The 15,283-nt window shown below is 42.4% G+C and overlaps 1 protein-coding gene across 1 annotated transcript in view; it reads right to left on the bottom strand.

Moving 5' to 3' along the window:
- Positions 1–15,283, bottom strand: part of myo16 (myosin XVI) — a 654,305-nt gene that overhangs the window by 13,446 nt on the left and 625,576 nt on the right. Inside the window, exons 28-30 of the mRNA XM_078544837.1 lie at positions 9,917–10,013; positions 9,321–9,567; positions 8,194–8,501 (exon numbers count right to left, since the gene is read on the bottom strand). Coding sequence (XP_078400963.1) covers positions 8,194–8,501; positions 9,321–9,567; positions 9,917–10,013 — 652 coding nt within the window. The remainder of the gene's footprint in view (positions 1–8,193; positions 8,502–9,320; positions 9,568–9,916; positions 10,014–15,283) is intronic.

Below are 15,283 nucleotides of genomic sequence, written 5' to 3'. Positions count from 1 at the left end.
GCAAGCTGTTCAACTTGGCAACACCTTGTACCAAGACCAAAGTGTGTAATGTCCTAGTCTGTGAGTTGCTGTTTGCTGATGAAGCTGCGCTGATCCCATACTGAAGTTCACTTGCAGCAGTTTGTAAATCGGTTCTCCAGGCCTGCAAGAAGTTTGGACTGACAATCACCATCAGGAAGATCAAAGTATGGGCCAGAATGTGAGACTCCACCTTCTATCAACATCGACAGCCTCACTCCGGAGGTCATCGACAGCTTCACATATATTGAATCAACAATTATCAGTCGCCTGTCCCTTGATGCCGAAATCAGCACCAGGATTGCCGAGGCTGCAGCTGTCATGAGAAAGTTGAGAAGTCAAGTGTGGACCAATGGCAAACTAACTGAAAATACAAAGCTCCCAGGCTTACGTTCTCAGCACCCCCTTTACAGTAGCAAGGCATAGACAACTTACGCAAACCAAGAAAAGTGGCTGAACAGCTTCCACCTCTGCTGCCTCAGATGAATATTAGGCATCTCCTGACAAGACAGAACATGGAAGTACGCCAGTGTGCAGGGAACCCTAGCATGTTGGCTGCCTTGAGTCAGTGATCACTCCTTTGATTGGTCATGTGTGCCGAATGGATGATGGCGAACTTGCAATCAGCACAAGACCAAAAGTTCATTCATGTCTGCGATACAAGGATGTCTGCAAGAGGGGCTTCAACTTGACTGGGATCGGAGTTAATGCATGGGAAGTCCTTGCTGCTATCAGAGTGCCTGGAGACAAGCAGTCAGGAAGGGTGTGGGAAGGCAAAAGAAATGACCAGGTGAAAAAGAGAGCCCATAGGAAGGATAAAACATCAGTCAATGATGTTCACATGTGCCAGCTGCGGAAGGAACTACCACTCATGGATCGGCCTCTACAGCCATAACAGATGATGTTCAATACAGAAGTGACATACATACTGCACACAGCCCGCCATCTCCCAAGGTGGACGTATGACTAACTAACTAACCGAAAGAACTGTGTTTGTATTCACCAGAAGCTGTGAGTGTTGAATAGATGTAATGAACCATGCACGCCACTGAGTTAGAAACATTCTGCCTAATGAACATTAGATGCAGGCAAATTATTACAACTTATTATTCTTCAGAGCTTGAGCCTGTTTCACATATAGCTAACCATCGCTTATATATCCATGCTGCTACAAGTATTTATACTGAGCTTTGATGGCAAACTTTCAAAATAATATTCCATTAATGCTCCAGTTAGAAATGACTGTTTTCTACACTGTCTCCAAAGTCTCAGGATTACTCCATAAAATACAACTCACTGTCTGAATCCTGCCATACTTTCAGCCAATTGCTGTGCAGTTTATTAGGTTCCAACCTGTCTCAGTGAAATGAGAAAGATCAAACTATGGTGACTTTTCTTGAAAGTTGCAACAAGTTGTAACTGAGATGAGGTGGGAATACATTATCTCTAATCTATTACACATTTATGAAATAAAATACATTGCAGTGAGATCAACATGAGTTATAGTTCTAAAATTCAAGATACTTCAATTGCTTGATTGAAATTGGGTCCCATATGTTCTGTCTATACAGGGTGCTAAGCTGCGCTCGTCACTTACTTCCTGTCAACTGCAAACCAAGAACCAGGGGAAAAGAGTATCAGTCAGTGCCATAGGTAGACTACACCAAGCTGCTGTAAATACACTTAAATATGTATCACTCACTTCAGGGGCAGAACTTCACATTCGGTGTGCGGGCGCGTGCCTGTCACGCACGAACATAATATGACACGCGATGATGTCGGGCGTGCGTCCCGACGTCGTCGCGCACTCGTGCGATATTTCGTTAGGAAGGCAGGCACCGGAGTTAGCTGCACACCTGCCAATAATTGAAAGGCCTATTAAGGCTGTTAACAAGGTAATTAACTGGAAATTTACGGTGCCCGTCCAACCTAACGATTGGTGGGCAGGCAAAAAGGCCACGAGTGGAATGAGGTTTCCTAAAGCTAATGCAATTTAAATAAAAACTTTATTTTGAATTTAAAAACATGTCCCATCTCATGTGATATAAGGGGACATGTTTCATAAAATTTTTATTGTCTTTCATAATTTTTTCAAAAAGTGCATTCAAAAAGCCCGTGCCTCAGGGAGATTGAAGTGCTCTTTCGCGTACATGTACGAACTGCACGCCAGGCCCACATGAAATCGCGGTGTGGAGCCAATCACGGGCAGCGGTCGGCTCCCCGACTGTCCCTGCAGCTCCCACTGAGCCCACCCGACACGGGAAAAATTCAGACCCAAGTGACAGATAACAAAGGGGAGTTGTACTGAGGCCTATACTGGGTTAAGGCACGTAATGATGGGAATGGTAGGATATCGATGGTATTACACAAGAAACACTAATGGCAGAATTTTCTCTTCGGCGTGTGGGGGTGGACCTGTATTCCGACGTCACCGCATGTCATTCCGATCTTCCGTTTGGCGGTCGCGCACCAGAGATGGCTGTGCGCTCACCGAACTGTCAAACATTGTCACATGAGGGGACATGACTGAATAATTTGTATCTTTCCTTTTTTCAAACTTTAAAACTGAACTTAACCTCCCTGAGGCAGCTCCGTGCCTCATGGAGATTTCTGCGCTCTTTTACACACATGCGCGAAAGAGCGCAGGGCCCAAATCTCCCTCCTCCCCCAGCCCGTGCAGGCAGCGCTGAGCGCTACTGGGCACGTGTCACGCTGGATGGGCCTTAAGTGGCCCACCCACATAAAATGACGGCGTGCAGCCTATCGTGGGCGGCGATCGGCTCCATGCCCGCTCCCGACCGGCCCTCTCAACAGGATTCTGCCCTATGGAGGCAAGGCTGTAATGTTTAGGGGAGTGACTGGTGATAAAAGTAGGAGTCCCAATGGGAAGTCAGTGACAGAAAAGTTCATTGATGGGTTTGTGAACAGGAAACACAACATAACAGGAAAGAAGAAGAGGGGTTGGGAAAGGGAAAGAAACATATATGCAGAGGTTGGGAATTCTGCAGTGATCTCCTGACTTCCCAAAGCCTGGCCACCATCTACAAGATATAAGTCTGGAGCATGATGGAATATTCTTACTTGCCTGGGTGCGTGAGCCTTCAATAACACTCAAGAATAGTCATTTGGTAGCACAGAACTTGAGTATTGCTGAAAAAAGAGACATGTATAAGCTTTTTGCCTTGATGAGTGCAAGACGAAAAGCTTAGGCACGTGTCTTTTTTCAGCAACACTCAAGAAGCTCAACACCATCCAGGACAAAGCAGCCCACTTGAATGGCATCCCATCCACTACCTTAAACATTCACACCCTCCACCACTGAAGCACAGTGGCAGCAGTCTGTCGCATGTACAAGATGCACTGCAGTAGCTCACCAAGGCTCCTTTGCAGCACCTTCCAAAAACATGACCTCTACCATCTCGAAGGACAAGGGCAGCAAGCACATGGGTACACCACCACCTGCATGTTCCCCTCCAAGCCACACACCATCCTGACCGAGGCCTGAAGGAACATATCACTGTTCCTTCACTGTCGCTGGGTCAAAATTCTGGAACTCCCTTCCTAAAAGCACTGTAGGTGGACCAACACTAGATGGACTGCAGCAGTTCAAGGAGGCAACTCACCATCACCTTCTCAAGTGCAATTAGGAATGAGCCACAAATGTTGGCCTAGCCAGTGATGCTCACAGTCCATCAAAAATATTTTTAAAAGTGGTGAGATGCATACAGTATTGAGTAATTGAAAGCAATAGCAAATAATGTCAACAAAGATTTTCACAGAATAAGTAAGGATAAACTGTTTCCACTGGCAGGAAGATTGGTAACCAGAGGACGCAGATTAATGATGATTGACAAAATAATGAGTATTTTCTTTTTATTGGAGCGAGTTATGATTTGGAATAAACTGCCTGGGAAGGTGGTGGAAGCAGATAAAATGCTAACTTTCAAAAGGAAATTGGATATATATGTGGAAAGGGAAAAATATTGTCAGACTATAGGGAAAGAATAGGGAAGTGGGACTACAGGTACAATGGGCTAAATGGCCTTCTTCTATTCTGCATAATTCTATGATTCTGAGGCGTTTTGTGAGTAGCAATGAAGAAAATGTCTTGCCCCCCTTTCCACATTCTTCTCCCCACACAAAACCTAGCCTGAGTATCTGAACTCTCAATCACAGCCCAAATTCCCAAATGTTACACTATGGCTAGAATAGTGGCAGTGTGAACCTTTGGTTGGGTACTATCATGTTGTGGAATGGATGGCACAGGATTTCAGCTATACTGTGTAGGTAGAAAAATCCACACCATTTCATTTTCTTGGGCTTCCTGACATTCCTCTGAGGGTAGGGTCCCACTCACACTCTGATAGCATGAACAAAAGAGGCAATAACAAACTCAATAAGCTGTTGCAGCTGGGCTACAATCATTGAAGCAATAATCATTGTAATATCCCTATAAGGGATGGCAACATGCCATCACTTTAAGGGAAGTGTATCATCTGATCTAGCAAGGGGGATGTTGTAATGTGCCTGAGGCTGAATCATGTGACACACTTCCCTTAAAGTAATGGCATGCTGCTATCCCTTAAAGGCATATTACAACAATAATATGTCATATTATTGCCAATTTCCTTATCAGTTAACCATGTAAGGTGGCCAGCAAGACACTTTTTCCAAAATGATGACAGCCCTTTATTACAATGTTCTTGAGGTTTGAAGAACCAACTTCATTAAGTTAAGTAAATCCAGGTAATCTCCAGATAATCTAATGGAAATAACAATTTTGATGTAAATTGCCACAATTATGGATCGATTTACTAACAATAATAACAATTATAACTGGCAAATACATCTGTTATTTAGCCAATGTTGTGAAAGGTCATTTTGAATTCTTAGGAATCATCTCTTAATTAATTTTGGTGATGCGTAAGACCATTATGAATTCTTAAAGGCCACTTTATTATTGAATTAATTTTGTCGAATGAAGCCTGTGACTTTAATTAATTTTGACAATCTACAAGACCACTTGGAATTCATTAACCCCAGTGTCTTCAATTCAGTCTGCTGATGTGTAAGGCTATTTTGAATTCTTCAGGTTCACCTACTTATTTAATTAATTTTGACAAGCTTCTTCCCAACTTATTTAAATGCCATTTTTGACTTCAATTAATTTATTGGCTGGAGCTCCTAACAATTCTGGGTAAGACCACTTTAACTTCATCAATCCCTCCTCTTTTATTTAATTAATTTCTCTGAAATCGATCTTTATTTAATGAATTTAGTAATTGCTGACTGTGTGTCCTGTTTTATTGGAAGGATTTATCCTGATTTTCATTCAATGAAAGACTGTTTTATCTGCTCTACTTCTAGTTGTAGTTATTTAATTAATTTGTTGCCATTTCCTCTCATTCTCTGCAAGCAATTTCTAATTCCTGAAGCCTAACTACTTAATTAATTAATTACTTTCTGATCTCCACACCTCACTTTATTTAATTAAATGTACCCGAATCTTCGTTAAAGCCACTTTTAATTCAGAAAGCTTGACTACTGATTTAAATAATTAATACAGAAAATAAGAAGATCACTCAATTACAGAATATTGGGAAGTCTTCCAAATTATGTTCCTCATAGATATGGGCAATGGGCTACAAATTCCAGAGGTGAAGAGACAAATGCATTGTCAGAGTTGATTAGAGATAAGAAAGTGATCCAGAAGATGAAGCTGGGAGAATTTCCACACGGTCCCCTGGACATCTTACTGTAATATTGGTGGAAACATTGGAGAAGCAAATTTCTTTAACCATTTGCACTATTTCTCCAGAAGTTCATCTGATTTTCCACTGAAGTTACAGTATAGATTGAGACAATGCCTACAGAAAGTATAGGCTTAGGTGAATCATTAATTAATATCAATTATACAGGTAGATTGAATGATGAGTTGGTTGTTGTCTTTCAGTATAGACAATGGTGGAGAATAAGCATGGTGGTGGGGTGTTTTTTTTTTCTCGTCATTTTTATCTTTCGTGCTCCTGGTGGCAATATTCATGCACCAGGAGCACATATCAAGAGTTCAGACACAAACCCCTGTGATATTCACCATTAAATTACAGGGATGAGCTTGAATTCTTGTTTGGAAGTCTTAGAAAGCAAACTTGGGCATTGTCAAACCTGAAAATTAATATTTATCCTTATGTGTCATGACATCAGAAGCAAAAAGAGAAATGATCAGGTATGGGCTGAACAGGTACAGGAAAATCAACTTGAATCAGTTATGGTCATGTGATATTTCACAGCCAATCTGCTTCTATATGCTCCTCCCATATTCAAAAGAGGAAAATCAGCTCCATTTTGATAACTTTGCTCGAAGTACAGACTTTAAGCTTGTTCACGCTGTTGGAACATACACGAAACCTCTAAGAGTAGTGATTACAGCATTGATAAAGTTAAGTTTTGATACCTCCCAGTTGATTGATAAGATGTTGATGTTCAAGTTTGAAGAGTAACAGATACAGCAAAAGAAATAAATGAAGTAAAAGAAAGACTTGCAGTTACATAGCACCTTTCATGAACCTTAGCACTTTACATCCAATGAAGTAATGCTGTATTGTAGAAAAAGCACAGAATATTTTTGCAGAATTGTGTTCAAATTGAAGGGAGTTTAGCCAAGCACCAGTCCTTGAGGAAATCCAGAGGAAATCAAAAGTTTGTGCACCTTCTTTGAGTCAGAAGTTACAGAAGAAAGTACAAGAATGTAAAAGAGAGTTAAAATGAAATGAAAGCTAGGTTTCAATAAAGGTAGGTAAGAATGTGATGTGGGTGCTTGCTGCATGCAAATTGTTTACCATTACAACACTGACCACACTTCAAAGGTTCTTCATTGGCTGTAAAGCACTTAGGGATATCCTATGGCCAGGAAAGGTGTTATATAATTGCAAGTTTCTTTCTTCTTTTTAGACGGTGTTGATTATGTTGAGGAGAGAGGTACATACTCTTGAGGATTAAATTACTGCCCTGAACTCACTCTTATATATTTTATAATATATATTTAACTATTTATCTGTATTCAAGAGTAAATTGGTCAGAATTCTTTGAAAAACAAAATTAGAATTTCACTGTTAAATTAATTTCTACCTACTCCTGAGATTAATGCATATAATATGTGAAATATTTGTATTCAGCTCTGGCACATGATGTTGATGTTCCAATGCTCACCAAGTGAATTACGTTGTTATTGGATTGAAAAGGCTAAATTATCTTATGCCCTAAGTGGAAGCTGCACATAAATGGAGCACAGACTGGAGACATAGGTACAGCACTGTAACACTGCCCTTCTGACCAATGGTCCCTTTGTGTGTGGCTCCTTTCTGCAATAATGAAATTGGCAAATTTACCTTATGGAGTTAATAATGGATACATGGGAGTGAATTTTCAGTGTGATTGTCTAGTGACAAGGTCCTGATAACATCAGAAACAGCAACAGCAAAATGCAAGTGATATTGAATGTACTCTATTTCCTGCGATTAAATTACAGAAGTTTACTCTTTGGTATCTACATCCACACATATATTCAAAATTAACAGGGAGCAAAAGACTCTCTGGTCTATCCAATTTCTCTCACAGAATTGTGATAGCTTGAATATGTATATACTGGAATGTACTGTCTGAAATTGTGGTGGAGCAGATTCAGTAGTAATTATATGTACATTTGAAAGGAAAAAATTGCAGGGCTATGGGACCAAAGGGTAGGGAAGTGGGACTATTGGATAGCTCTCGAAGAGTTGGCACAGGTACAATAGGCTGAATGGCCTCCCTCTGTGCTCAATTTCTGGATGGTGCTTACACCAGTGATGACAGACTGGATGTACAATTCACTATTTTTATAAGATGCTGTGATTTTCCTAAAATACTGCTTATGTTTTGTGACATCACCATGGTAGCATGATCACTTTATTTTGCAGCTGGCTACTAGGATTCACTGTTTTCAGGAAATATCATACAAGTCTCAGTTACAGGAAAAAAAGGCAATATCCTGAGAAGGTACATATATTATAGTCTGGCAGTTAAATCACCCATGACGCTACTAAATGTCACATAAATGGACAGATTAATCATGAAGAAGATTTGTCCATTTTAGTCTAATTTTACACTATTCTCAATGTGAACAATCATTCTTCAAACCTTCATTTGCTGCTTCTTTAGAAGCCGCCGAAATACATGCAGTCACAGCCTCATATGAAGCACTCAGTCGCGTATTGGGGTCCCGCTTTGGTTTAGGAGGAGGTTGTTTCCGTGGTGACTGCAGGCCATTGCTATCATCCATACTGAATACTGAGTGAAGGGAGGGTGATCTGATGGATGATCCAATCACAGAATGTGCCAACCCATCGACAAAGGTAGGTGCCGGCACCGAACTAGAGTGAAAATGTTTCGCTGTTCGGCAGCCCGAAAGACTGTCTTCATTGACCTTTCCACTCCCGTTGCCAGATCTGAAATTAAAATGACGTCCAGATGCTGAATTAGAACAATGAACCTGTTCATGCAAACGTAATGCCAGCTTTTCACACAAGCAAGCAACCAGCACCCCCACTGTGAATTGAGGGTGGAAGCACTACTCCTGTCAAACACAAATCCACAGAAAGCTGGCTGTCTTCTAGTGTTCACTTCTGCTCTGTGCAAATGAAAACATTTTACCTCTATTACTATATATGAGACTTCAGATTATGATTCAAAATGAAACACACATTTCTAAATGATTTATTATCCTGTGTTGTAATGGGAGCTGAGATTGCCCCAATGTCATCTATTTTGCTGTTTGCAATTAGGAAAATAGACGACAGCAAGCGGTCCCGCCAATACCGTGGATGTTGCAGACGCTGCAAGCCTGCCTGAAACAGGCTAGTGGGATGACACAAAATGTTTAACTCTTTCACTGGAGCAAACCATTATTTAAAGCGACCTGGCTTTCCAAGCACTCTGGTGTTAAACAGAACCTGTTCATTGGATTTGTGTGCAATCAATTGTCAGAACAGCAACCCTTCAAGTGAAATTTACCTGAATTTGATAAATTGAACCACTAAGCTCAGAAACTTTCAGCACAGTGGGGTAGCTTTATTTTACTGCAATATTTGATCAGTATCTTTCATCTCTAGGAATAGCTCCCACCTCTCAGCTTTGTAACATGACACTCATTATTTGGCTGCTAAAAATCATTTTAGCTTACTTATATATGCCCTAAAAGCCTTGGCTTCTTGCAAATCCAGCAAACATTCCTTACGACGAATGTGATATCAAAAGTCCATGCTTACCGTTTTGTGGCTTGCTCGTCTCTGTGTCGTGCCTCTAACTTTTCCCTCAGGTAAACTGCGTTACATTCATTCCTAATCCGGTCACTTTCCCGTGCAATGTCAGATGCATTTTGAATGACCAAGGAATCATATGCTTTCAGTCCCATATCTTCCGCAGACTGCAAAAAGCTTTCAATGGAGTTGACCTCTTGCTGTTTGATGTTCATCTTTTGCAGCAGCCGTTGGCGGGCTAGGAATTCTCTGACAACTACCGTTATGGAATAGAATTATGGATCCGCAGTTCACACAATAAAATGTACTAGTCAATAATGCAGAAGGAAGCACAATGCTACCAAATGGTAAACGGATAACAAAAATTATAGTCAATTAATAGCCCTGAGAAATTCAATTGCATTTCAACTTCCTGGGTTCATTTGGGTTTAGTCTGATTACTAATTTCTGAACTATTATAATTTTTTTAAAATCACAAATATATATTTATTATATTTAGAATTAAAGCATTTTATTTGGTTGTGAATATTTGCAATGACAATATGGTGTTGATAGATTTTATGAAAGATAATAAATTGAACAATATCTTTTAAATTTTGTTTTACCTTTCTGACAGATGATAATTTTCTTCTGCAAATGAAGACATTGCTCATTGAGGTGATCTGTTTGCCAGTGCTTCATAAACACTTCACTCTGGCTCATCTGAATAAAAACAATGGGAATTTCAATAGCCAGAAACTCCTGACTGCATGATGGTAATTCATAATGGATTCCACTATGCCATGTAATGTGTTCAAAGGGACTGGAGCTACAAACAGTGTCAAATCAAAGTTTATCCAAACCTTATTATCACATGTTAATTAGTTCTATAATCTGCATTGCTTTAGCTATAGTCAGATTAAAAATCTTGGAACTCTGGACAACAAGGACATACAGGGTCACTCTGTAAAACCTACATGGAACTTTCCATTCAAATATTAAGGGAGAATGTTGCCCAGCCTCAAGGTAAGAGTGTTAAAGACATTACTTTGCTTATTTAGAATTGGTGGTTTTCTATTCGACATTATCCCTGTCACAGATTGTAATCCGAATACCTACATTCTCAATTTAACCTGTTTCCAGCCAGAACACTTACAGTAACATATTTCATTGGAAGTGATATAACAAGAAATTATGTCACACAAAACACCAACTAAGTTCTATTTCACAAGAAGGTTACCTACCTGTAGAGTCACAGGAAGGGGTGAGGAACAAAAAGAATAAATCTAGTTTACTGCAGACTAGTATCAGCTTTCATGGAACTGGGGCAGGCAGGTAGTGTGCCCCATCGCCCCTTGCTCGAGAAATTCTCAGAACCAGGGGATGTGCACACATCATGGGACATGCAACCAGCAAACCATAACTCTACATTTTCATGCACACAAAGTCTCTCAGATCTCTGTTTCTGCACACATTGTACTTGCCTTAGTCGATAAGAATCAGAGACTAACAATCCTCTCAGTTAGTGTCGGCATCCAGCTTTCATGCAATTGAGCCATGATTTAACTAGGTCTTGATGCAAAGGCATGGATATGAATAGGTGGTGTACATAGGCAGAGCTGGTGGGACTTTAACTCCACAGCATGCATCATTTGTCCTTGACTGACAGGCTTGGCTTCCAGTCAGGCCAGGAGGACTCTGGAGCAGGTCCAAGGACCAGATAGGTCTGATCTATGATCCTGGGTTGGGGTAGAGGATCCAATCCCAAAGGCCCTGATTCTGGGGGTTGCTGAGCTCTACTATAGGGGATGAGTATCTGATCCTGCAGGAGAGTGGTGGGGTGATCCCATGATCAGGGTTGGAGCTGTCCTTTCCCAGGGGAGTGTGATTCCCATTCTGGGGGAGATCTGCATTCAGACCAAGGTGGGGTTGGGCTGGCCAGTCGCCGAGCCCAGTGAAGGGTGGGGACAACTATATGATCCTGGAGAAGATCGGGTCCCAGAATCTGGTGTCTTTGTGTGCGGGTGCAGGGGCGTTGGCGGTGTTGGCCTGATATGGCAGTGGGAGCTTGTGGAGCCATGAGGAAGCATACCTGCTCCTCCTGGGCCACACAGTGCTGATAAGTCATTTATCTTCTCCCATTCGCTGTTGTGTTCCTGGGTAGGCTACAATTATACCATAAAACAGGTTAAATAAGACTGGAAGCCTCATTAAAACATTTAAATTTCTAGCACAGCTCCTGGGAGTGGGCTGGTTACATGCTCCTTGTCCCACTTCTGCTAAACCCAGAAGAGGGTGGGTTGGGTTTGAGTTAGAGATTTTTAAAAATTTTACCCTCTGACCTGATCCCAATCACCCATTTTTGGATGGTAGCTCTCTCTGGAAATATTTATTTTTAAAGTTTGCATTTGGAACCACAGTGAAAGATCACATCACATTCAAGACTTTGATAGGCTATGGGATAAAGTTGAGGGAGAAATGAATTGCTGAAATCGTTTGTGGTTGAGTATTTTGAGGTTGATTTTCCACTCTCAGCACCGAAGTGCTTACTAACACCTTACTGAGCCAACCTGATGGGATTTCCTTTGGCTGGTATGTATCCACGGCAAACTCCTGGCCCAGACTGAGTCCGCTGTTCAGAGATTTTTGTCAATGATACAGGGACTTGAGGGTCAGAAATGAAGAACAGCTGCAGCTTTTCAAGGTTGAGTTGCAGCTTAAAGGGAATGCATCATTGTTGCTGGGCACAAACTGGAAATGGTTATCAATATTTATTTAAATGTATTCGTTCACGGGCTGTGGGTGTCACTGGTCAGGCTTGCGTTTATTTCCCATCCCTAATTGCCCTTGAGAAGGTGGTGGTGAGTTGTCTTCTTGAACCGCTGCAGTCCATGTGGTGTAGGTACATCCATAGTGCTGCTAGGGAGGGAGTTCCAGGATTTTGACCCAGCGACAGTGAAGGAACGGTGATATATTTCCAAGCCAGGATGGTGAGAGGCTTGGAGGGGAACTTCCAGGTGATGGTGTTCCCATAAGTCTACTGTCCTTTTCCTTCTAGGTGGTAGAGGTCACGTGTTTGGAAGGTGCTGCTTAAGGAGCCTTGGTGAGTTCCAGCAGTGCATCTTGTAAGTGGTAAACACTGCTGCCACTCTGTGTCAGAGGTGGAGGGAGTGAATGTTCAAGGTGGTGGATGTGGTGCCAATCTAGTAGGCTGGTTTCTCCTGGATGGTGTTCTTGACTGTTGTTGAAAAAAGAGACATGTCTAAGCTTTTCGTCTTGCACTCATCAAGGCAACAAACTTACACGTCTCTTTTTTCAGCAATACTCAAGTTGCTTGAGTGTAGTTGGTATTACACTCACCCAGGCAAGTGGAGGAAATTTCATCACACTTCTGACTTGTGCCTTGTAGATGGTGGACAGGCTTTGTTAGTCAGGAGGTGAGCTACACACTTCAGAATTCTAAGTGTCTGACCTGCTCTTGTAGCCACAGTATTTATATGGCTAGTCCAGTTCAGCTTCTGGTCAATGGTAACCCCCAGGATGTTGATAATGGGGGATTCAGCGATGGTAATGCCATTGAATGTCAAGGGGGGATGGTTAGATTCTCTCTTGTTGGAGATGGACATTGCCTGGCATGTGTATGTTACTTGCCATTTGTCAGCCCAAGCCTGAATGTTGTCCAGGTCTTGCTGCATAGGGACACGGACTGATTCAGCATCTGAGGATTTGGAAATGGTGCTGAATATTGTGCAATCATCAGTAAAGATCTTCACTTCTGACCTTATGATGGAAGGAAGGTAATTGATGAAGCAGCTGAAGATGGTTGGGCCTAGGATACTGCCCTGGGAAACTCTTGCAGCAATATTCTGGGACTGAGATGATTAATGTCCAACAACCACAGCCATCTTCCTCTGTGCTAAGTATGGCTCTAACCAGCAAAAAATTTTCCCCCAATTCCCATTGAGTTCAATTTTGCTCGACTTCCTTGAGGCAACATGGGGTCAAATGCAGCCTTGATGTCAAGGGCAGTCACTCTCACCTCACCTCTTGAGTTAAGAACTTATGTCCATATTTGAACCAAGGCTGTATTGATGTCAGGAGCTGAGTGGCCCTACCAGAACCCAAACTGAGCATCAGTGAGCAGGTTACTGTTGAGTAAGTGTCACTTCATAGCGGTGCAACTACCCCTTCCATCACTTTGCTGCTGATTGAGAGTAAACTCTTGGGGCGGTAATTAGCTGGGTTGGATTTGTCCTGCTTTTTGTGTACAGGACATTCCTGGGCAATACTCCACATTGCTGGGTAGATGCCAGTGTTGCAGCTGTATTGGAACAGCTTGGCTAGGGGCACAGCTATGTCTGGAGCACAAGTGTTCAGCACTGTTGCCGGGATGTTGTCAGGGCCCTTAGCCTTTGCAATATCCAGTGTCTTCAAGTGTTTCTTGGTATCACGTGTAGTGACTCGAATTGGTTGAAGACTGGTACCTGTGATGATGGGGACCTCAGAAGGATGGTGAAGATGGCTGAAGATAGTTGCAAATGCTTCAGCCTGATCTTTTGCATTGATGTACTGGGCTTCCCTGTCATTGAGGATGGGAATGTTTGTGGAGCCTCCTCCTCCAGTTAGCTGTTTAATTGTACACAACCATTCATGACTGGATGTGGCAGGACTGCCGAGCTTAGGTCTGACCCATTGGTTGTGGGATCGCTTAGCTCTGTCTATCACATGCTGCTTTCACTGTTTGGAATGCAAGCAGTCTTGTGTTGTAGCTTCACCAGGTTGATACCCTCTTCATTGAACTAGGGTTGGACCCCGGCTTAATGGTAATGATAGAGGGGGAGATATGCCAGGCCATGAGGTTACAGAATGTGGCTGAGTACAATTCTGCTGCTGCTAATGGTCCACAGCTCCTCATGAATGCCCAACTTTGAGTTACTAAGTCTGCAGGACGCTTCTATATTTATGTGCTGGTTTGATCATATTTCGGTCAGACGTGTAGGCTGGTTTGTTTGTGACCATAGGTCACCCTCTAAAAATACACACACTTGGCAGAAATTAATAGGCAACGAAAAACACTTCATCAAAAGCCAAAGAACATGGGGCCAAATTGGAGCTATGAACACCTGGGGCTGAATTTTCACTTTGGGAGCAGGTGCTGGGTCTTTTTCCCAGTACTAAAAGTGCCCCCGAAGAGGAAACAGTCACTGACCTGGAATTTTGACTGGGGGCACCCCACTTCATTGGCATGGAGACAGGTTTTCTATCCAATTAATGGCAGAGGGAAGGCTCAACAAAAATGTACCCTGTCAGTCACTTCTTAAAAACTTTAATTAAAAAATACAAAAAAGTAGCCAGATTACCACTGCGTGTGTGCGTGTGTGTGTGCGCGCATGTGTGCGTGTCTGGGTAGGGTGGGTGGGTGAATAGGAGGGTCGGGCAGGCTCCTCTACAGGGCAGCCTCTGGCTGCAACCCCACTGTGGCACTTCTGGCTGAAGATGGCTGCAAATGCTTCAGCCTGATCTTTTGCACTGATGTACCCAGAGGTGTAATAAAAAAATTGGGAGCTGAGCTAAAGAAAAAGATATTAGGAGGGTGATCTGGTTAAGAAAGCGGGCCTTGAGGAGGGTAGAAAAAAAGAGTGCAATGTGGGCAGGAAGAAGGGGGTTTGGTTAGGAAATTCCAGAGGGAGTGCCCAATTCATAGCATGGCAGGCTCCGAGAGGGTCAGTGGTCAAGTCCTTGGGCTTCCGGTTCAGCTGAGGAAGAACAAAGGAATTTCTAGAGATTTGATGAGTGTGATGACTGTGACTTTAAGACCAGTTCAACTGAATAGGGGGCACGTGATTTGTTCAACCAATGCGTGGCTAGCGCAGGGGAATAAATTCTAGGGAGGGGTTTTCTGGGGAAAAAATGGCTGTATGAGGGGCTGGCTTGGTTGGATGCAAGCAGCCACAGAAGCTAAAGTTTGTTTTGTTTGACTAAGGAGCCTCCCA

The sequence above is a fragment of the Cetorhinus maximus genome, chromosome 7 (assembly GCF_964194155.1).
Source record: "Cetorhinus maximus chromosome 7, sCetMax3.hap1.1, whole genome shotgun sequence".
Classification (NCBI taxonomy): Eukaryota; Metazoa; Chordata; class Chondrichthyes; order Lamniformes; family Cetorhinidae; genus Cetorhinus; species Cetorhinus maximus.
This window is presented reverse-complemented; position numbering and strand designations above follow the sequence as displayed.